Source organism: Canis lupus, chromosome 31 (genome assembly GCF_048164855.1).
Source record: "Canis lupus baileyi chromosome 31, mCanLup2.hap1, whole genome shotgun sequence".
Taxonomy (NCBI): Eukaryota; Metazoa; Chordata; class Mammalia; order Carnivora; family Canidae; genus Canis; species Canis lupus.
The window spans coordinates 22,717,738-22,740,259 of NC_132868.1; the positions used below are offsets into that span (position 1 = coordinate 22,717,738).

The following is a 22,522-nucleotide window of genomic DNA, read 5'->3' on the forward strand; positions in this document are numbered from 1 at the left end:
TGGGGCTGCCATGGCTCTCTAGAACTGTGCTCATGGCACTCACTGCATTAGTGGAAACTGACTACCTGATTTATGCAGGGCTCTTTGTTTGGACCTAGAGCCCAAGCTATGTCTCTGTGTCCTTAACATGAGAAAAGATAATAAACTAACAGCTTTTACACCAGATTTTATGACGACAGAGGAACAACCACCTCCAGCCTCAGAACTGACCTGAATCATAAGTGTGAGAGAACAGATAGATGCTTTCAAGGTCATTTTACAGATGGAGAAACTGAGGCTTAAGCAAGAAAAGCTTCCGACATTGCTCACACACTTGCTATGCATACCAATAGGCTTTGACTTTTCGTGGTTTGGGATTTGGCGCCCAGAGTTGCACAAAGGGTGCCTTTTTCTCCTTCCAGATTAAATGAGAGCAAGTAAAAAGTAAGTTTGCTTTAAAGTCCCATGAGTTTGTTTTTTTTTAAAAAAAAACAATGCTCTAGAATGGGAGGAACTCTGGGTTAGAAGAGGACAGACCATCATTCTAGTCCTGCCTCAGATGCTGCAGGACACTGGAGAAATCACTTCCCTCTCTGCCTCTCACTTCCCCACCTATACAAACAGGGAGGGTGTCCTGGACACCCCACGTGGCCCCTTTTGGCTCTAAGATGCAAGGAGTGGATGATTCCAAGACTGTGGTTGACTCCAGGCTCTTCATGGCGCCCAGGTGATCATAGATGTCAGCTCATTAAATAGTTACACCCATATCATTTAGGAAGTTTCCTTCTTTCTTTATTGCAATGAAGAGTTCATCTAATTCCATTGCTCAGTGTCCAAATGCCTCTAGAGTTGCAGAATATCTGCTTGCTCATTTGTGCAAAGCCAACTTCTGGGAAGCCTGACTCCTGCAGCCACTGGCGCTGCTGGGGTATTGTAGGCGATACCCTTTCTGAGCTTCCATGTCATTGTTAGTCAAATGCAGACATGAGCCCCAGTGACCCTGTTGCTCTCTTTGTAGACTGCAGAAGCAGGGCATGCAGTGGTGGTGGCCTTTTAGAAGAGTTCTCCTAAAGTTAGCAAGGGCACGCACTTCCAGATGAAGTACTGTGTTTTCCTTTGCAAAGAAACTTCCATTTTCTCCAAACTAAGGACCAAAATTTGGCTGGCTGTTACTTGACACTTTCCAAAATGGAGCTGCAGAGGTGCGAAGGACAGTCATATGGTCCTTTGATCCTTTACAGCTCTGTAGCTCCTCTAATTTGTTTCGAAATACTTCGAAACACATTCATTTTCCTCTTTGATCCTCCCAACCCTTGGTGAGGTAGGACATGAGGAATTATTTTCAATGACACTGAGGGAGAGCTAAGGGATGCCCCATGGGTGTAGGGGTGGGCTATCTCCCCTTCCAACACATTCCTCTACACCACACTGTCTCCTTCAGAAAGTGCAGCAAAGCAGTACTCCCAGCACACGTTAGGGTTTTATTTTCCCACTACAGCTGGAACCAGGATGCAGAGCGTAATGCGGGCCCTTCGGCCCTTCTGCTTGGAAGGAGGCCTTCTACAGCTTTGCCACTGCCCAGAAACAGCCGCGGAATTCTGTCCCTGCACCTGTGCTTTCCTTTTGAGAGATCCTTGGACTCATGATAAAGGGCAAAGAGGACTTAGCAGTTAGGGATCTCTTCTTGTCTTATTTTCTCTTGCTCTTGCTGTTTTCAATGCTTAGCTGAAAACAAAACCAGTACCTGGGGCTCCCAGATCCTCAGGTTCTTCTCTTTTTGGACTCGCATTTCCTATGAAGCAACCTGAGGGGGGTGTCATTTTACCCCGTGTGTATTTATGTCCCCAAATCTCTTATTGGGTGTTGTATCCTGGGGAAGGACCAGAGGGGGCCGATGGTACGGGAAAGGAGAATTAGTGGCCATGCTGTGGAGGCCTCAAATGGCAAGCGAAGGAGCGCAGTCCTCACGCACGTTGTTTCCAGTTGCACTCACATCCCTTGCATCTGTCTTTCCAGGATTGTGGCGGTCTCCTGTCCGAAGGAGATAACCAAGGCTGCTACCCTCTGGACGGACACATCCTCTGCAAGACCTGCAACTCTGCCCGCATCAGGGTGCTCACCGCCAAAGCCAGCACCGACCTTTAAATACGGTCGCCTGCTTAGCTGGTTAGTTGGTGGCGCTGAGAAGAAGGAAACACAAGAAAAAGATAAGAAAAGAAATGGGAAAATACAGGAAAGGCAATCAAGCCGTGGGATAGTCTCTGTTCTTCCTCTAATATTAACCTTTCTTTAGAAGCACATAGATGATGAGATTTTTTTTTTCTTGTAAGTTCTCACCAAATACACATTTCACATTTAATCATGCAGGACCTCGATGGGCCTTTGTTCCCCAGGACTTCCACATTTTTGCACGGATTATACTCCATCCCATTCACTTCTGCATTCCTTTAACTTTTAATCCCTGTGTTTGTCTCACTTTTCATCTGGTTGAATGGCTTTTTTTAGCGTGGTATTTGCTGTCGCACAGTTTTTCCTGGGTGAGTCGGCCGACTCACAGGTGCTTTGAGGCTTGAAGGTCCCATCCTATCAGCTCCCCGTGGCCTGGGATCAGAAAGGATAGCCATTCTTTCTCTGTGTTTTGAAAAGCGCATCTTGTTGCTCTAAACTAGCCATGCCCCTTGGGGGGTTGGTGGGGGGAAGGTGTGCCACGTGTGTTAAGCTACAAAGAATTTAAGCTGTAAATTACATAGGTTAAAACAAGCCCCAATTTAATTTGCAACCTAATTTGATTGGAAATTCAAAATCTCTAGTGACCAGTGGTCAGGGCTCATTTGTAAACAGATATTGGTGAGAGAGAGCCAAAATTCACTTTTTTTTTTTCTAAAGGAATTACCAGTGGGACACGCTGGGAAAAAAAAGCATTTGGGGGGTATTTTGAAAATCCTATTAATATCCCACAACACCATCTTCAGAATTTCCTTTTCCATGCCACCTAGGTAATAATACAGACAAACTTTGTTTTCTCTGGAACGTAACATTTCCAATACTGTCCCACTTTTCATCTCCGAAATACTGCCATTTTTTTTTTTTTTAATAATATCCAAACACAACCACCAAAGTTGAGTTTTCTCTGGAGGAAGATGGTTGTAAAGAACTGTTCTTATTCTTTTTTTTTTTTTTTTTTTTTTGTCCCCCAGGCCCAGGTCCTTTTTGCCTGACAACTGCAAATCAGAGCACACAAAATAAAATTGTGTAGTTTTGTTTAGTTTACTTTAAAAAGACAGGAAAGCTTGAAAAAAATGTGAAACCATTTCATTACTACCGTAATCCTGCCGCAACTCAAATCGCATATCATGGGGAGATGTTGTCCTATCATGGATGTGACGTTTACACCACACTTTCAAAGACAATCGCTGAAAAAAAAATTGCTTTTTTTCTGAGCTAAAAATATGCAGAGTCTCTGCCTGGAATCTTTATTCAAACTCTTACTGGGCATTGAAACACTTGCTTGCCAACTACAGAACCATTCTAGTGGGTTCTGACTTGTTTCTTTTAAAGAGAGACACCCATCTTTGTAACGGCAGGTTGCCATTTTGTAAACTAATCAAATATTTTGGATTGAGATTTCTTAAACGTTTCTTCAAATCTTCCACAAGTATATACTTTTAAATTATGAAGTATTTTAAATAGACACAAAATATAAATAATAATATAATGAATCCCTGTATACATAACACCCAGTTTAAGAAATCAAATATAACAAGTAGAGTTACATTCCCTTAGGCGCCCTTCCCTGAGTCCACAAATACCTTTTTCATGATTATAAAGTGATAAAGTCGATTTTCTCTTCTGACATTTACTTTAATTTTTTATTTTAAAGCTCAGAACAGAAATGAAAAGTTATTTGTGCATGTTTTGATTTATACCCCATGCCTCAGGAACGCCAATTACATTTATTTTACTTTAGCAGAAATGATTGTAAAAATGGTTCTGTTTTCTTTTCTTTTTCTTTTTCTTTTTTTTTTTTCAACAAGAACTTCTTAAGCCTATGGTCACTAGTTCATCTAAGTTAATTTGTGGCTCTTTTGCCTTGGTCACCCAAAGTGACTGCCAAAGTTACAGCTTTGCAAAGTTTTCTTGGAAAACTTTGTTTTTTTCCCCTTACTTTGCTACTCTTATCATTGGTCTTATATTTTTCTTAATGTGAAATACAATGGGATTCATTTTGGGCAGCATGTGAATTTTTGGATACAATAGTGAAACTTACTTCTGAATTTCTGTCCTCCAAATCCAAGATCAGACATGCTGATTACCTCAAAGAGCACTGACTTTTAGACAATTGGAAAGAGAATGTAATTTGCTTGAATGGCTTCAGCAGTTTGTTTTCTATGAAATACTTCGGGGGAAATCATGTTTAGGCCCAAAGCCCAATTTATTGAGAGATGGATTTTATCTCTTGAAGAGCAGTCATATTATTATGAATTTTGCTAAAAGAGGAAAATGTATGAAATATTTATACTATAAAAATGCAATGACATTCTACTTGTTTGTTACATTTAAGTCCTCGTGTAACTAAATGTTTACAAGCCAAAACATTTTAAAGAGAAAGTTATAAGAAAATGCTGTCACATACCCATCACTGTGGCATTGCCAGAATATTGCTTGCTTTCAATCTTTATAGTACATTTTTATCACATAACCTCAGAGTATCTTTACCAAAGAGTTTTAAAATAAATCTCTTTTTAATATAGACTTATTATACTTTTATAATAATGAATGTGCACACACACATATGCAGAAATATCTAGATTTAGATTTCTTTTCTTTCACAAGGTATAATAAGGAAAGGATCCTACATATTTTAGTCCAGGATTTCTTAAGTATATGATTTATATTGCTTTCTTGTCTTTTCTATTAATCATTTGGTTGAAACAATGCCAAATCACTCTTTACTCTTTTAGTTATGTGAAATTTTGCCTATAACAGAGACAGAAAGATGATATGACCTTAACAATTATAATTCTTTTGTCTTTGAGTATATTGTCTTGATTATTATTTAAATTCATAAATAATAGAAAAATCAGAGTTTATAAAAGAAAGTTTGTTAAAATATACAGGCTTTAAAAAATTGTCAAGAACATAAATATTTGGTAATTCTGTGTAATGAGAGACACGGAAAAGGAAAAAAACCCCACTATGTCATGGGCTCTGCACATGGTTTCAAAATCAAATTTCTTCACTATCAGGATCCCTAGCTCACACTGACTCAATGTGGAGTCTTATTTGCAAGCAAAATTGCATTTAACTCAAATAGCATTAAACTCAAAACTAAGTCATGTGTCCCAACATAGGACATCAAGGCTTTGAGATGCTGGACATCTCTGCAGCTCAAAGATGTGGGTTCTTTTTCCTGTCGTTGATAAATTGTTTTTGTAGGGGCAACTTCTCAAATCAAAATTATGTCATTGGCTGTATGCTGACTAATGCAGCAGTTAACACTAACGCTGTTTTCTCGCCACACAAGATTCTGCAAAGATGTTTATGGTGATGTTTAAAGTATATAAAACTCTAACTACATTTAAACAAGTGTTTTTATTTGGGTTCAGAGGAAGAAAGAGAGCACTTTTACAATGGGGCTCTAGAAGAGGGTTTATTGAATATAGACAGGACTCTAAAAAACACAACTTAACAACAGTTTTCCTAGTTAGTAAAAACCCTATTAATGTGAACCAGCCATGAATAACAGTGTTATTTCTATTTGATATGGTTTGGGCTTCTCTTGTCAAATCTGTGCCGGCTGCCCCCTGATCCCTCCATCATCAAGTTTTGAAGGGTGTCGGGGAAATTATGGCAGCTGCTAGGGAGATCAGGGAAACACTGGTGTGACCTCCCAGCCTCTCACCACTCCTCTTGGCTTGGAAAGGCTTCTTTTTCTCATAGACATTTCTAGAAATATTGCCATTCTACCTTAGTATTTCACATTTGTAGTTTAAACAAGTGATTGTCCATCTGTTGCCTAGAGCTGCAGTACATGTGTGTTATGAATGAAATATGACAGCATGTTCCATACCCTGCTTTAGCCATCTGTAGGAAACCAGTAGGCTGAAAAAGATGTACCTCTGCAAAATGTGCCTGAAGTCCCTTTCTTGAGATCGCTCTCTCAGTGCACTTTTGTGGGAGACAATCAGAGAGCAACATGTATGTGTGCCTTATGTGTAAAGAATCTCTACACTACTACGAATACTCCAGTGGAGAGTCCATAACATTAGCAATCATCTCCCAAATTTCCAAGATCCACTCATCAAAAAAGAAAACAAAATCCAGATAAATGTAAACTCTTTTATCTTAATGTATTCTAATAGTGTTTCTTTTCTCCTTGTCTCTCGGAGAAGTACCTTATGGATTCCTGAATTAAGAGAACACTTTTATGCCAGAAGGTGGTGTTTCAGATGTTTAGTGATTATCTTTGGTCTTACTCTGATCTTAGTCAGATAATGAAGGCAGACTTCAGTATGAGCCTTTACCACCATTCAGCACATATTACTTTTAGTAATTGTCATAGCTTTTTGGCTTGTCTGTGGTCTTAATTTAATAGTGGACAGAACCAGTTGGGAGCAGGATTGAGTTCTGAGTCATTGTGGTACGTACAACCGTGGACATTTCAGGTTGTTATTCATGTGACAGATAGCTAGAATGAAACTCTTCTCAAGAGGCTGTTGTTTGGGGTAGCTTATTCAAACCTTAAAAAAAATTATCTGATTAAAGCTCCGTGATTTGGTGAGAATTCTTCCTCTTTTCCTCTTTGCCTCTTTTTCTCCTTCCTTCCCTTTTCATTCCTGCCCTCCTTTCTTACATTCTGTCCTTCTTTTCATCCTACCTATTAATGATATTGTGGCTTGGATTTTTCACAAGTAAATTATATCAGTGCATTCTGATCTTTATGGAATTATGATCACATTAAGGGAAGAAGACGACTACCGTCAAATATATATGGCATCCATAAACCCTTCCTTTTAAAAAGGGCATATTTTCCAGATTGTATTTATTCATAAAGCGAGATGAGATAATAGAGTCTTTCAGTTTTATTTTAATGAGTTTTCATCAGGGACTCAGATCATAGAGTTCTTGGCAAATTCACTTATGACTGCCCTACTTTTCTCAGCTATATGCAAAGTGATCTTTCTAAGATTAGGTTAAGAATTTTTTTTTTAAAGTCCGAAGCATTCTGACCGACAAAACAATCATATTTTTAAGTGGTGTGGCATGTTATTTTATTCCTAATGAAACTTGGTAATTTTCCTGCTGGCAAGGAAAAACTATCATCCTTCTGGAATTTTTACACATATCAGCATTTTGCCTATGAGCATAATATTAAATCCTAATAGTCGGATCACAGTATTTAACAAGGGTAGGTCAGTGCCAGAGTTTTTCCTAGATCACAGCTCACAGGCCTGTAGTATGTTTATAAAAAGCAAAAAAAGCAACCTGAGAAGAACAAGTCTGGATCTCTCAGTAAAGCATCTTGTTAAAATTCAGCTTTGAGATTCTTTTGAACTCTGGCTAGTACTGATAAAAATATGCCCTCTGTGTCCATTTCTTTTTAATTTGTTTGGAAAAAGCTTATAATTCTAGGGATGTATTTCTACTTTGCGTCTCTGCTCTCACTTCTACTTTCTTTAAGTTTTCACAGGATTTACATTGACTTTCCTTTTTGAAAGGGTCATGTGTGAGGAAAGCAAAACATATTTAATATATAGTTAATTCAATACGTAAGTGAATTAGCCAAGTCTCGGTAGCTATGTTGTTTTGATACAGAAACAGAGTTTTGTTTGGTTTTGGTTTTTGTTCGTTTGTTTGTTTGTTTGTTTGTTTGTTTTTAACCTGTCTCCACGTAGAGTGGGATTCAGAAGACAAAGGAGGGATTTAAGAAAAGGGACAGTCTACAATTAAAATGATGGCCAGAGAGTTTTTGTAAAGTATAACTCTGAAAACATTGGAGGGGTTTTAGGGATCAGCAATTGTAGTTGTTTGAACAAGTAAAATATTTATGCTTCCAAGTTTACTATGTATTGAAAAATCACTATAGATAACAATATTTGTTTCCCTTGTCAGAAAAAAGTGAAATGACAGCAGCTGCTAGGCCCCACGACATGGATCAGAGCTACTCCAGAACTTTATAATGCATGTCCTTTCATCCCCTCCAAGAGAGGGGCATAGCTCATGCTCAGCCTGAAAGATGGTGATACATATTCTTGGGCACACCGCACTGCACCCTAAGCATCTCTGAAGGTTAGAGGTTTCTGCTTTCACTCATGAAAGGTTTTATCCCTTTCCAGTACTTGCCTGATGATGACAGTAAGTAGAAGCTTTTAGATCTGTGGTTCTCTTGTTGAAACCCAATCATCCACTAATCTGTAATGCCATCCCTAAACATCCAAATTATAACTTATTTAGACTAGTTTTCTCTTTTTTAGTTGCAAACACAGAAAATTAACTTTATCTTACTAACTTTAAAAGAAAGAAATATAAAATGGCCTATCTTCCTTTAAAAGGACACTTATTCCTTTCTCTATTTTACTTTTCTGCCCCTTGTACAAAAAAGTTATAGACACTATTTAGTTATCCAACAGGCATGTGTGGCTTATTTTGTGGAAAGTATGGAAGATGCATTTTTGTTAAATTCATGAACATTTCCCCTTAAAATCACATAAAAAAAATTACTAAAATCTTTGGTCTTTGTTTCTGATTGTTACTTAATTTATCCACAGTCTAACCACACTAATACATATCTCTATTTCCAAGCCTTTGTTATAAACAAAAATTAATATTCTGCAAATAAAAAGTTATACATACTAGAGAGAGGAGAAAACCTATAGCTAATTCTTTTGTAATAATTTAAGATACTGGCATTAATCTTTCCTTACAATACACCTTTTTAAATTTTTCCAAGCTACTCATTAACTTAGGGGCAAGAGAAAACCTTACTCATTTAACTCTGATAGACATTTAACTGACCCAAATGGCAGCCTTATTAAACAACCCATATAATGGATTCAGTCAACCTGTCACTGACCATAGCTTCTAGTTCACTTCTAAACACCAGAAGTAGAATGATTTACCAAGAATAAGACAGATGTTGCTATATCGTCTTGTGTTCTACACTAGCATTGAGGGTTATAGCTGACCCCTGACATCCTTTGGTGGTGTTGCCAGACAAACATAGAATCATGGGCCTTTTAAGAATCGGAATCTCTTCTGTTATTTTGCTACCAAGTCACCATCTCATTTCTTAGACCTGGCCAGTATGTAGTACTGTTCCCAGCAGTCCATTCTACTATTATGGCAACTCTTTTCTACAAAAGTTCTTTCTCCTGCTGCATATAATTTTTTCTGCAGGGCTTTGCAAAAACGATTCTAATGTCTAAATCTTTACTTCAAGATCAGATATCACTAACTCTTTCAGCTGTTTCCCATTTATTGACATGATGTCAAGTCCGATCACCCTACTGCTTCTCCTTTGAACAGTTGTATAAATAGTTTCTAATTCTATTTCACTCTACTTGATGAGGCCTAGTAATCACCTTGGGTCAGGCTAGGTAGAAAAACTTTGTTCTGGAGTTGAAAAGTAAATGGACTTGAAGTCACCCAAAAGAAACTGATAGCCAATGTGGAAATTTCCACCAAGGACTCAAGACTCAGGAGAGTGGAAGGCAGATGAGGCTAGATCTTCCATGTGTACAAAACAGACCTTTTACTTTGTGTCCTATTTTTGATGTAGCCAAAATTAAAGTCATTCTGAAAACAAGAAGCAAGCTAACTTGTATGCCATCCGTGAGATTCCCACTTCTTGGTTAATGTTTATAAAGTCTCTTTAAACCTACTCTTCCTTTGTCTCTGTCTTCTCAGAAATAACACATTTTTTTTTTTTTTTTTTTTTTTTTGGTCCATGTCCCCATACTGAATGCAGAAAAAGAGTTCTGGCTACTTTCTAGGTTTAACATAAATACGTACTTGCTAATTGGTTTTGAGATTCACTTCCATTCTTTTGTTCTCCGATGTTTGTACCTAAAGATGTTACACTTTAGACCAAGCAAACAGCTTCCCTACATGATCAATTAGGAACTATTCTTAGGAGTCCGTATTTCTCTTTATTTTGTCTTTTTAACCTTTCTAACCTGTAAGCCTCTGTGTATATCCTAGAAGCTACCCTACATGGCAGTCCAACATCCCTTTCTCATATTAATTTAATAATTACTATAATAGAATCAGCCCCTAAGTAACTTTGATTCAGTCCAGTTGCAATAAGGTCAAACAGGTTCAATGTGTACTAAGGTCGATAGCATTAAGAAGGGTACTGCTTTCTAGTGGCATCAGTAGGGCTTCGTTGAGGAGGGAAACTTGGTAAGAAATATTGAACTGACTCATTGAGTTAATGTGGAAACGCTGAAGGGAGACTATTTAAGGCACTAGAAACAACAGAAAAGCACAAGCTATCCTTAGACCCTCTACTTTAAGTATTATGGATTCTGGAATTTCCTTAAAGGAGAAAAACTTTCCAGATATTCAGGGTCAATGGGAAGGTAAAAGACATAGAGGAAATCTAATTCAATTGCTATTTTCTATCTTGCCTCTTTATAATTGGAAGATAGGATGACTGCCAAAATATAAACCAGCACATACATTATGAACAGGAAGCTTTATACCAGATTACTCTCAGAGCAAACACATGTGTCTTTTGAACCCTGCAAGAGAAGAAGCAAGTCATCCTTATTTTCCTATGACTTTAGGTCAACAGTTGGAAAGGACCCAGCCATCATCTATTCCACTTGGTGTTAAAATTCCCTTGCCAATTCACTGTTAAGTGACAATCCAGACTCTGCTTAAGCATCACCTGCATCAACAAGCTCATGACTTCTTCTCCCAGGTGCCACACAAAACTAATCTTTAGTACACAGTAAAATGTTCTTCCTCCCTTCATTTTCCTTCCACGTATACTTGTTTTCATCTTGGGAACACATTACTTTAAAAGGGAAACCTTCATTATTAGCTAAAGATGACAAAAACCTTTTAAAAAATCCTTAAAAATGGTCTGAAGGATTTTCTGAGGGTCAGGTTTTAGAGTTTACGAGTATTTTGTTGTTGTTGTTGTTGTTGTTGTTATTTTCTAACTCAAAAGACAAAGTGTTCCGATAGTTGGTATGTAGCTTTTTGGACTCCTCCAGTGACCAACCCATGAACAGTCCACTCCAGTTACCTGGCCTGCTGCTAATGACCTTGAAATGTTGAAACCTGCCTGCCCCTGATCTCCACTTCTAAAAAGGAAGAAGTCAAAAGCAAAAGAGAGTAGTTCTGTCGAAAGTCTACTTCTGTCCAGTTGTTGTTTGCCAAAGGAAATTCGTCCTTGGGGGAAGGGGTGACATTATGTTGTGGTCTTAGGCAGAAGTGTACAGATTCTCTCATCAGCACCCTGGGTTCCCATGCACCGCCGGTAGTGCCCCTCCCCAGCTTTGAATTAGAGAGCCCTGTCGGCAGAATCTGTCATCAGTCTCCCGGGCAGGACCTGGGGGTGGCTTTCTGAGCTCTAAAATAATAATTCCTAAGAGAGCTTACAAACTGCTTTCACACATGAAACAGCCCTGGGAGGAAGGTTATTAATAGCCCTATCCTAGAAGAGAGAGCCGAGGCTCAGAATCGTTAAGTGACTTGCCAAAAGCGATACAGCTGGTAAGTGGCAGATCTGGGGACACAGCCAGGTCGTGCAAGTCCAGTGCTCTCTCCAGTGGCCACTCTCAGGGCACAGACTACCTCAGAGCACAGTATATGCTTCACACACACTCGTGTGCCCTGCTCAAAGGCAGCCAGGGCAGTTCTCATAGACCATTAGAGACCTCAGGTGGCAAAGCCACGTGTGCCCGGTGCTGCCTTGCCATCCTGCGTGCAGGGTCTGTGTCATCCTGTGGGAAACTACTAGGCATTCTATCATCTGATCCGACATCAGCACTGTGATGATGTCAGTGGGGGAAGGCCACCGCCAAGAACAAACAGCTGTGCCACCGAAGCACACTGCAGCAAATTTCCCCGGAGACGGTTGGTTTACTTTACATTAAGGGGAAAACTCTGGAACTGTGAGGTTCAGCATATCAACCAAGATTGTATCATTTCGAATGCGGCAGAGGGCAGAGGCGACTTGGTCCTTAAGACAGTCTCTCTCCCGGGGGTTACGATTTATGCCCCACAGAGATGGAAAGTGCTGGAGGTAAGCAATGCCTATTATTCTCCTTCTCAGTTCACATTTATTGAGGCCCCACAGAGTATGTCACTGCACCAGGCATTTCCCAACCACCTTACCAACCCATGACCTTGAAATGTCTGGGAGCAAAGGCAGCAGGACCGAATGCAGCCTCCCTATTTGGTGTTTGCCCTTTGGCAGATGGGGCTTCCCAGGCCATCGTGGTTTTGTGATCTCTGTGTGCTTACTCGAGGGAGTTTGGTACTGTGTTGTCCCCAGGATGCTCGCTTGTAAGCCACTGTGTATATTCTAGAAGCTACCCTACATGGCAGACCAACAACCCACCATTCCTTCCCTTGAGCTGCATCTCTCAGGAAGATGTGCCTTTTGATGGGTGCTCTTAGGTTTTTATTTCCTCCTATTTCTCATTATAGTTGTTTGGCTTCAAGTTAAAGTCGGTGAACTGATTGAAAGATGTTCTCTCTTCATCTGAGTTAAATCTCCTGCAGGAAACCTTTAAAATGATCTCATCTAATAAGCCTTCTAGGCTTTTCCCTCCCTAGAAGCTACCATCCATCAAGCCACTCTCAGTGTCCCTCTGCTTATTCCCTGGGATTAATGAGGGCCAAGTTAAGTCACAAATGGCCTCTCACTCCTTTCCACACTTCACACCTGGAATACAAAGGATGTGCCAGCGGGGCCAGCAGGGTAGTACCCTTAGCGGAAATGGCAACAGTCAGAGCTTAGAAAAAGGAGCCTTGTCTTCCCATGAGGCTTGATCAATGCTCTGGCTGACGCAGTGGAGAGCAATTCTTGTAGGATAGATGGAGTATCTCCACCCAAGAGCGGGTGAAAGGAGAGAGAAGAATTTTGAGAACTCTCGAGAATTATCTAGGTGAGTACACCTGGGTAGGGACATCCATGAGTAGAACCTGTGACATCTCCTCAGCAGGAACAAAAGGGCAGGGAGGCAGTGAAGATGAAGAAGCAGCCCTTTAAAAAAAAAAGAAAGGGAGTCACAAATCCTGATCTCCCTTTACATAATGTAAAGAAAATTATGAATAAAACTTTTCCTTCCTCCATTCTGCATGATACAGTCCTCCATATGTAGGGAAAACACAATTGCGTTGTCTTTAAAACACACACCCGTGCACGTGCGTGCACACCCTCTCACACATATGCACATACAAGCATCTTCCAAGAAAGCTGATCCTTCAAAAAAAGAAATCTTATTTTAAAACACTTGGGTTTTTCAGGCCGGGAAATTAATAATTCCTAGACCTGACCCATTTTTGTGGCTGCCAAAAAGGAAAAGAAAAAGCTCTTTAAATTTTGTATGGATCCATTTATCTCTTAAAATATGCCAAAGCAATTTGAGGTGGGGGTGGAAACGAAAGTATTTATCACTCCTGCTTGATTCTCTCTTTACATCTCTATCTGTGGGGAAAAGGGTAAAGATTCTTCCTGGGCCGTTGTTATTGATGCATCGTGTTATCACCTTGGAAGACGCCTGCTTGCTCCCTGCCAAGAGGAGAGTATCACACTTGCTCTCCTAACTTCATTTACTCTATCACAAGGGAGTAAATATTAAGTCTGGATGTCTTTCCTCACAAAATTATTTAATGCCATTTCTGAACTGCTTTAGAACATGCAAAAAGGGGAGAGCTAGTTTTTCTTGGATACATGTCTCCTTTCTTTTCTTTCTTGGGAGACTTAAATCTAAAGGGGGAAAAAATCCAATACCTTCTCATCTCTTTTTCTCTGTGGGTGACAGCTGATGATCACTTAGGAACCATAAGCCAGAAGTAGGAGAAGAGCATAGCCGGGTTATGATGTATCTGCCAACGTGTTTCATTCCTTCAAACACAGACTTCAGAGGAAACGGGATTCTTAGCAGTTAAATGCCAACAATAGAAATGGCCTGATTTTAATTTCAAATAGTAAAAGGCAAGTTGATATTTAGGCAGTGTTTGCATTTTACTAACCCTTCTGCCGATTTTTTAGATGAATGCCAAGCACATCAGTGTATCAGGGAGAAATTGCCAGAAAGAGCCAAAGTGCCTTAGACCTCTCTCATTAGGTTGAAGCTGGTATGCACCCTACCAGCCTTCTCACTGCGCTGAAATGTCAGAATTGAGATGCATCCTTTGAGGAAAGAGACTTAGAACCCTGGAAGTTAAATCCTGTCACCAGTACGTGTAGCAAAGTAGTTGCAAAATCACGTTTCAATGACTTTCTCCCTTTTACTCCCCATCTATTCTCTTGGGAAAGCTGATAAGCAAATTATCCAAGAATTATTTCCTTATTAAACAAAGTTAGAATCTCCCCGCCCCCCCAAGTCTGAATTCTCCCCTTGTTCTTTTTCAGGAAATATGAAATAGCAAACAGAACTAAAGATGCCACTTGATTGTCTGATCCTTTGGCATGAATAAAATTATCCTGTGATTGAATGTGCCTTAAGTGAAAATTTAAACTTAGATGCAGAATTTTCACAGCTGGACGCCGTGTTAATTTCTGCCAGGTTATCTGTGCAGGGAACTACTTTGTTTTTGTTTTGTCTTTTAAACTCCACGTTTATCATTAGTTTAGCAGATTTGGGGCTCTCTCTCTCTCTCTGCTGGGAATATGTGCAATTGTGAGACGCACCCAAAAAAAAAAAAAAAAAAAAGGAAGGGAAAGAACTTTCTGAGTGGCAAATCTGTGCCATGAAGGAGACGTGACATGGAGATGCAGAGCCCGAGGATAGTAATTTCTCGGAGCTGCACACACGAGCTTTTATTTCATGGCTTTGTCACCGGCTTTTCTCCTTCTGTGCCGTCACCTTTGAGAAATACGATGCCACCTTCTCCAAGTCTGCCTTTTTAACAGCTACAGTTGAGTTGGCAAGACTTCCCCAGCTCTGAATATAGCCATTTGCCGACTCCGGCCTCTTTGCGAGACTGACTCAAATCTGTGATCTTCTGTTCAGCATACACATCAGCAAAGTGAGAAGATGAGCACTAAATATAGGCTCTATTAACTTTACTTTTAGACTTACTGCCTTCAAAAAGTGCCTATTCTGAGAAACATAAACGTTATTCCTACATATGTATGTACACACGGTACCCAGAGTCATACTGTGCAGCCTTCAAAAACATACCATCTCGAAGAGTAGGTGCTAAGATAAGGAACGCTTGCCAAATGGAAGAAAGTCACTCATTTCCAATATCCCCTCTCGAGTGGCACCGTGGAACAGGCTGCAAACACATTCCCTGAGCATTCCTTGCTGATACAGCCACTTTATATTTATATCCGACTGGATGGTGGCATACTGCTGAGGCTTCCTGTACTCTGCTACCAGGGAGTATATGCTGCATGGAATTGGAATATTTAGTCAGAAAAAAAAAAAAACCGACATTGTTTAAGAGAATTAATAGAGCCCAGGATCTGTATTAGGATATGCGTCATATGTGTGTTTTATAAACTAAGCATTGGTGGGTTTAGAATGTCAGCACATTTTTTTCCTCCTTTTATCTCACAGGCTAACATCAGTGAAAAGGGAAGAAAAGTCTTGGCTGTGAGGATTGGAGGCTCAGGGGGCCAAATGTCCTTGCCAGATCCTTAGAGCATCTTTACTTTGACTCCTAAAAATAGTAGCATATGTTATCGAGTGGCTTTTGTTTCCATAGTTCTGCCATGGGCACTGCAAGCACAGATCCTGCTGATGGAGCAGCAGCACAGCCTAGACCGAAGGACTCTTATCCAGGTGTGGCAGTAGGAGAGGGTCCAGGGAAATAGGACGAGGTAGACCGTGCATGATTTTAGGAAAAGGGTTGAAGGGAGGACGTGCTTCCAAAAAAGATCTTTCTCAATGTGTCGTCTGACTCAACCAGCTGGCAAATTACACTTGCCAAGTCGCTCTCTTTCCTTCTAAGTCATTTGGCTCCATGTTCATTTGAATACGCCTCTCCTTTGGGAAAGAGAGATGCCTCCAGTTAGCCTCTCTCCAAGGAAGCTCTTGACGTCGTCTTGGTCACAAAGTTATCTCCTGCCCCACCCACTTTCACCAAAAGGAAGTAAGGAGGGACGAGCTATAGGAGACGGTTTCCATGGCACTGCAGTCAGCCACCATTCTGCCTTCCATATAAGGAGCCCCCCTACATACACCAGGGATGAGGCTGGAACAGATTACTGTTGCATAATCTTGAGTGTGGACCACCCTGCTTTAGCTGTCATTTTATGAGACCAGTTGGCTCCTTGGAGAAAGAGTGATACTCTTCACTAAAAATGTCTACTCTTCCTGTTGACGTTCGTTTTCTGTTTTTACCTTATCCAATTTCAACACTAGTCATTTTCTATTTTTTAGAGAATCAGATGTTAGTGCTAGATAAGGGTTGAAGAATCTCTGTGTGGTATCAGAAGAAGTATTAGGATACGGGGTTTTTCTCCTTGGGAACAAGATAGATGCAAGGAAAGAGACAATAGAGCTCTCTGTCCAGGTTTCAACCTGATGACCATGACTATGAGAGATAGTTTTGTGTAAATGTTAAGTGGTACTTACAAGTGGACAAAGAAAAGAGAAGGGGGAGACAGAGAGAGGCCAGATTTTCTCTCTACTAGGAACAAGAACTTCATGAGGTACAGCATCGCCCCACCACGATCAGCTGCTAGTCAGTAGAACATTCCTTGACTTGGGGAAAGCCACATGAAAACCTAGAGGGAATATGCCGTTTTTCACATGTGTGCTACTGACAGAGCCATGATATTCCTAAAATATAGGTTTCTCTTTCTTATTTTATTCTTAACAAATCACATTTCTCCACTACATTATGAACCATCACTGACATCCAAAATAACCCACATGATTCCTTATGAAAATAAGAGCATAAAACCTGTTATAAGCAAGTGATTTGGGTATTTTCTTTGTATTTACGTATTATCCAATTATATGAAAACATTTCTATTTACCTTCTGTTTTTCTCAATTATGTTTTTCTAATGCTCTTTAAGAATGAATATGAAAATGATATTCTTTTTTTCTGTAAAAGAACTGCATCTCCTTTATTATATTTAGAAATCCAATAAACTTCTTATTACATATACTTGTCTTTGTGTGGAATTCTTTTTGAGTTGGATAATCCTGGTTTCCTTTCTTCTGACCCCTTTTACTGTGATTCATTTTTTATATCATTTGCTTTCCAGATGGTCTTCTGAGAAGGGAATGCCTCTCAGAGCAAAAATGATGCCAACAAGAGTATGAAGGCACCCACTCTCCTCCACTAACAGCACAGAAGATCTTAAGGTTGGACATGTTCTAAAATTACTTGACCACTCCTTGTCTTAACCTTACAAGTAAAGGTTTTTTTGCCTTTAAAGCTGGATACAAGCAAATGGGTCCCTACATATGGGGGTGGGAGGTCTCCACTTAGCACCAACCCTGGCTGACTTTTCCTCACTTCTTCTCATATGTACTGTGTTTTCTTCTCAAACACCAAGAATCTGCTTTGTACTAAGCATCTTGAAGGATATGGGTATATATCAGACAATTCCTGCTTTCAAGACTTCTATAGTCTACTAGAGGTGATAGATATGCATACATATGGGGAAAGGAAAGAAAGACTAAGGAAGGCACTTGAGAGAGTAATTTAGCATTTTCAAAACTTTCACTGTTCATTGTATCATTTTTGACAGCTCTGTGATCTGGAATTATTTTTACCTTCATTTTAAAGATGAGAATGAAAGACATAAAGTTAATAACCCAACATGACCATTGACTAAAAACATTTTTTTTCTTTTATTAAGCAACAGGTCTATAAGAGAACCCAGTCCACTGGTTTATCCACTAAATCTTAAGTGTGACTAGGAGAGAGAGTACGTGAAAGTCTTCCATAAAATTCAGTAAAGAGTATCTCTCCTTCCCACTTAGGCCTTGGGTTTCTTCTCTCCAGCATCACATGTCAGCCTACTAATGCTGGGGGAATCTGAGAACACAGATGCAAGAAGCCTGCACACAAAAGGCCACTATTAAAAAAAAAAAAAAAAAGTATTTATTTATCTGAGAGAGAGAGAGTTGGGGGAGGGTTGCAGGAGGGGAAGGGCAGAGAGAGAGAGAGAATCTCAAGGAGACTCCCCACTGAGTGCAGAGCCTGACTCAGGGCTTGGCCTCACAACCCTGAAATCATGGCCTGAGCCAAAACCAAGAGTCAGATGCTCTACCAACTGAGCAACCCAGGCACCCCAAGAAGCCACCATTTTTAAAGATGCCGGACATAAGATAGTTTTTTGAATAAGTGAATAATAGCCAAATCACTTGGATTCAGTGTATTTATAATTTCTTCCAAAAAAATTGTAAATAATAATGAAGGGCATATAACATATGATCTTGTCTTCTCTTTCCTTTTCTCCTATTCCGCATTTTCTCTTCTGTGGCCCCCTTCTGCTCTCTGTATTCTAACACTAGCAACACATACATTCATTTGTCCTATTCACAGACTGTGAGAGCATGAAGGCCCCTTAGGGCGCTTTTACTCTGATCTTGTGAGGGAATACCAAGTCCCAGAGACATGAAGGGATTTATTCAAGATCACAAAATAATTTATTGTCAAGGCTGGATCTTGAGTCCAGTGCTATCATACTGATGATTTTAATGATGTGGAAGAAAGTGAGAAGAATGTTCTATAATTTACATTTCTACGAAAAAATAAAGACATTAGAAGTAAAAACAGAGAAGGCTCAATGCCCATAGATCCCAATAAAAGAAATTCTAAAAGAAAATAAACCAAGAAGGAATATCAGTGATGCAACAGGGTGATGAGGAAACAAAATGGCAACCATATAGCTTAACGTCCAATAAGTTAGGTATATCCTAGGAATTATGAGGACAGTTGAACTTTAGAATATAATTTATAATTATAATATTATTTGCCACTTTCACAGAACAAAATAGAAAAGTCTTGTGATCCTATCTCAATGGATGCAAAAAAAGGATGTAATAAAAGCATAATTAAAAAAAAAAAAAACTTTAGCAAACTAGGAATAGAAACTTCCTTCACTGAGTAAAGACTATGAAAAAAATTACCCCAAATAGTGAAACATTAGAAGTAATTCTAAATCATAAACAAGAGAAAGATATCTACTATCACCACTTCCATTCAGTTTTGTACTGAGGACTTTAGTCAGTACAGTTATATTAGAAACATGGATGAAATTTATAAAAAATGGAATGTAAGAAGCAAAACCATCATCAATCATAGATGATATAAGTATAGGAAATGGGAAACCCAAAACAGGCAAATAATTAGCATTCAAAAGTTTAACAAATTTTGCTAGCTATGTTAATATACCCAAAACAAAATGTGTTTTATTTCTGTGCAACAGCCACAAAAAGTTAGACGATGTATTTTGAATAAATCATATAAAATAGTCACAAAAAATGTAAAGTACCTAAGAATATCTTTTTTAAATGTAGAATACCTTAATGAAGAAAATCATAAAATTTTACTGAAAAACATTTAAGGAGATCTAAAGAAATGGAAAGTTAGACCATATCCAAAATAGGGAAATACCATAAACATATAAACTCTCCTTAAATTGATCCACAGACTTAATGGAATTCTAATCTAAATCCCACCAAATTTTTCTATTGACTTTGACAAGCTGATTATAAAATTTACTCAGAAAAACAAATGCTAAAATACTTGAGACATTTTTGAAGAATAAGGATAATTTTCTTTACCAGATAAAACCTTACATAAAGCTGTGGTCATTAAGGAGTATATTATTTGTATAAAAAAAGACAAATATACAAATGGACCACTGTTAAGAATCCTAAAACAAAACCATTAATTTACTGTTACTTAATATATGACATAGATGATACTGCAGATCACTGTGGAAGGAGTAGATGCTGAGATAATTGGTTTTTCATGTGGAAAAAAATAACATCTCATCCCTACCTCATGTAGACAAACTTTAAGATCTACTAAAAAAAAATCTTTATGGCTTTTAGGTTAAAAAGGATTTCTTGAACAAAGTAAAAAAACATTAAAACTATAAATAAAAGGACGGATCATTTAGACCTCACTAAAATTAAGAAATGTAGTTAATCAAAAGATTCATAAATAGATTCAAGCTGGGAAAAGCTATTTGCCAGACATGAAACAAACAAAGGGTTACTATCCAGAAACTACAAAGAATTCCTAAGAAAAAGAAATTCAATAGAAAAATGGGCACAAGAACAGATATTATTTCATGGAAGGGGAAACACACATGGCTAATTGACCTATGAAAGAACATTTAAGTCAGTCATTAGGGAAATGCAAATTAAAACCAATGTGAGTTACCATTGTATATCAACCAAATCAGCAATAATCTGAAAGTCTGATAACGTCAAGTATTGGAGATATAATGTGGAGTAATGGTTATTTACATGCAATATTGGTGGGAGTGAAAATTGTTAAAATCACTTTGGAAATCAATTTAGCATTATCTAATAAAGATGAAGACGTGCAAATCCTATAACCAACAGTTCCACTCATGCCCATGTACCCCAGAGGCAAGTACAAAGATATAAAAAGTGCTGTATGGTTTATTCATGGCAAAAAGCTGAAGATAATACAAATGCCCATCTGAGGCTGATTAATCAGTAAATAATAGTATATCCCTATAATAGAATAATATATAATTGAACATTAATGAATGTACTCTAGGCTGAGTAGCTTGATATGGTCAGTCTTCAGAAACATAATATTAGAGGGAAAAAACTGTTTTAAGGGACAAATATATTCCTATAATTTATCAAAATTAAAAATAAGCAAAACTAATAATACTGTCTGAGGGTCTATACATAGAGGAACAAGATAAAAGGAGGAAGATGCGATTGGTGAAAGACATAGGGGAACTTCAGGGGTGTTATTAAGAGCAGATTCCTTTAGTTGGGTTGTGGGTTCATAGGCACTCATTGTGATACATCATAATATGCACTCCTTCTGCGTCTCATAGTTCATAACATAATAGTTAAAAGAAAAAGGGAGGGAAGAAGTTTTCTCTGGTAACTCCACTTTCTACTCCAGCAGAGTCAAGTGCTTAATAAATCCGTAGTGACCACCACATATCTGAGATTAAGGCTGCCTTCAGAAATGGGCTAAGGGAAGTTTCCTCTCAGTGCTTTTTATACAAGATCCTAGAATCCACTTCCTTAGTTAAATGTAGATGAGGATGAATGGAAAATGGAAACTAGAGCAAAGCTCTCAGTGTGGGCCATGCGATTACAGGATACTTCTCTTATCATAATTCCCTGCCCCTGACATCTCCTACAAAGACTTCCGTAAAGTCTCCACTACTTTTTTATCGAAACTAACTAATCCCTCTCCCAAGTTCCCTTTATGGTGCAAACTAGCATACCGTCTCCCCTCAGTTTTGTACATTATCTGCATATCCAAACAGTTATGTGGATTTTTTTTTTCTGAGAAGGGAAAAGTCTTTCTAATATAAGTGCTCCCAAAATATCTTACACAGCCTGGCACATCTCGGATCCTAATTGAATTATCATCCAGTGGAATTAAATTGGTGGTCTTTCAACTTCACCCTAGATTCATGCCCAAAGCCAAGCATTTTGCCTCTTTCTGCCTTGGCTGTTATGCTTAGGAAATAAGTAAAACACTCATTACTTTCCTATGATGAAGTAAAACTAACAATGGTAGAGAATTCGGCATGAAGCATGAAGTACCCCAAACAACTTTCCTGAATTCAGGTGGGAGAACCTCCCTCCCAACTCTCTTATTAAGGGCACGAGTTGGGTAAGTAGGAAGAAGGAAGAAACAAGCACACTACCGTCATACCAACAAAGTCTGCCAGGTCCACTGAGTCATGCAGAATCCATACCCAATTTGGTCCCCAAAACCTCCCTCTCATTTACTCATCTAATGGATCCCCATTCTGATCCCATCTCCTTAAAGCCATCTCCCTCACTTTGTCTACCCTGCCATAATCCAGGCTTTCATTCCTGTAGGAAATCATTTCAGAGTCCACACTAGTCCCTGTCTCAGTCTTTGAAGCAACCACCTCAGCCCACGTCTAAACCATCCTCCACTGTGGCCAGCCTAGTTCCAAGCCACAAATGAGACCACACTGCTCCCCTGATGCTATTCTTGATGATTTCTTCATTGCACCAGGACACAACACAAACTCCTTGGCATGAGCCTGACGACTCTAGGTTACCCTTCCAGATGTACAGTTCCCACTGCTCCCTCAACATACCTGCCATTAAACCAGGCAACTTTTCCAAACCAACCAAGCCTTCTCACTTCTCCATGCCTTTGTAGTCCCTTCTTTGTGT

The 22,522-nt window shown here is 39.1% G+C and overlaps 1 protein-coding gene across 17 annotated transcripts in view; it reads left to right on the forward strand.

The window, feature by feature from the left end:
• The window catches only part of LPP (LIM domain containing preferred translocation partner in lipoma), a 670,528-nt gene extending 653,242 nt beyond the window's left edge, over positions 1-17,286 (forward strand). For all 17 annotated transcript variants that reach the window (XM_072807809.1, XM_072807808.1, XM_072807811.1 and 14 more), the window contains one exon: positions 1,996-17,286. In XM_072807809.1, coding sequence (XP_072663910.1) covers positions 1,996-2,124 — 129 coding nt within the window. In that variant the 3' untranslated portion in view covers positions 2,125-17,286. The remainder of the gene's footprint in view (positions 1-1,995) is intronic.
• The last annotated feature ends 5,236 nt before the right edge of the window (positions 17,287-22,522 follow it).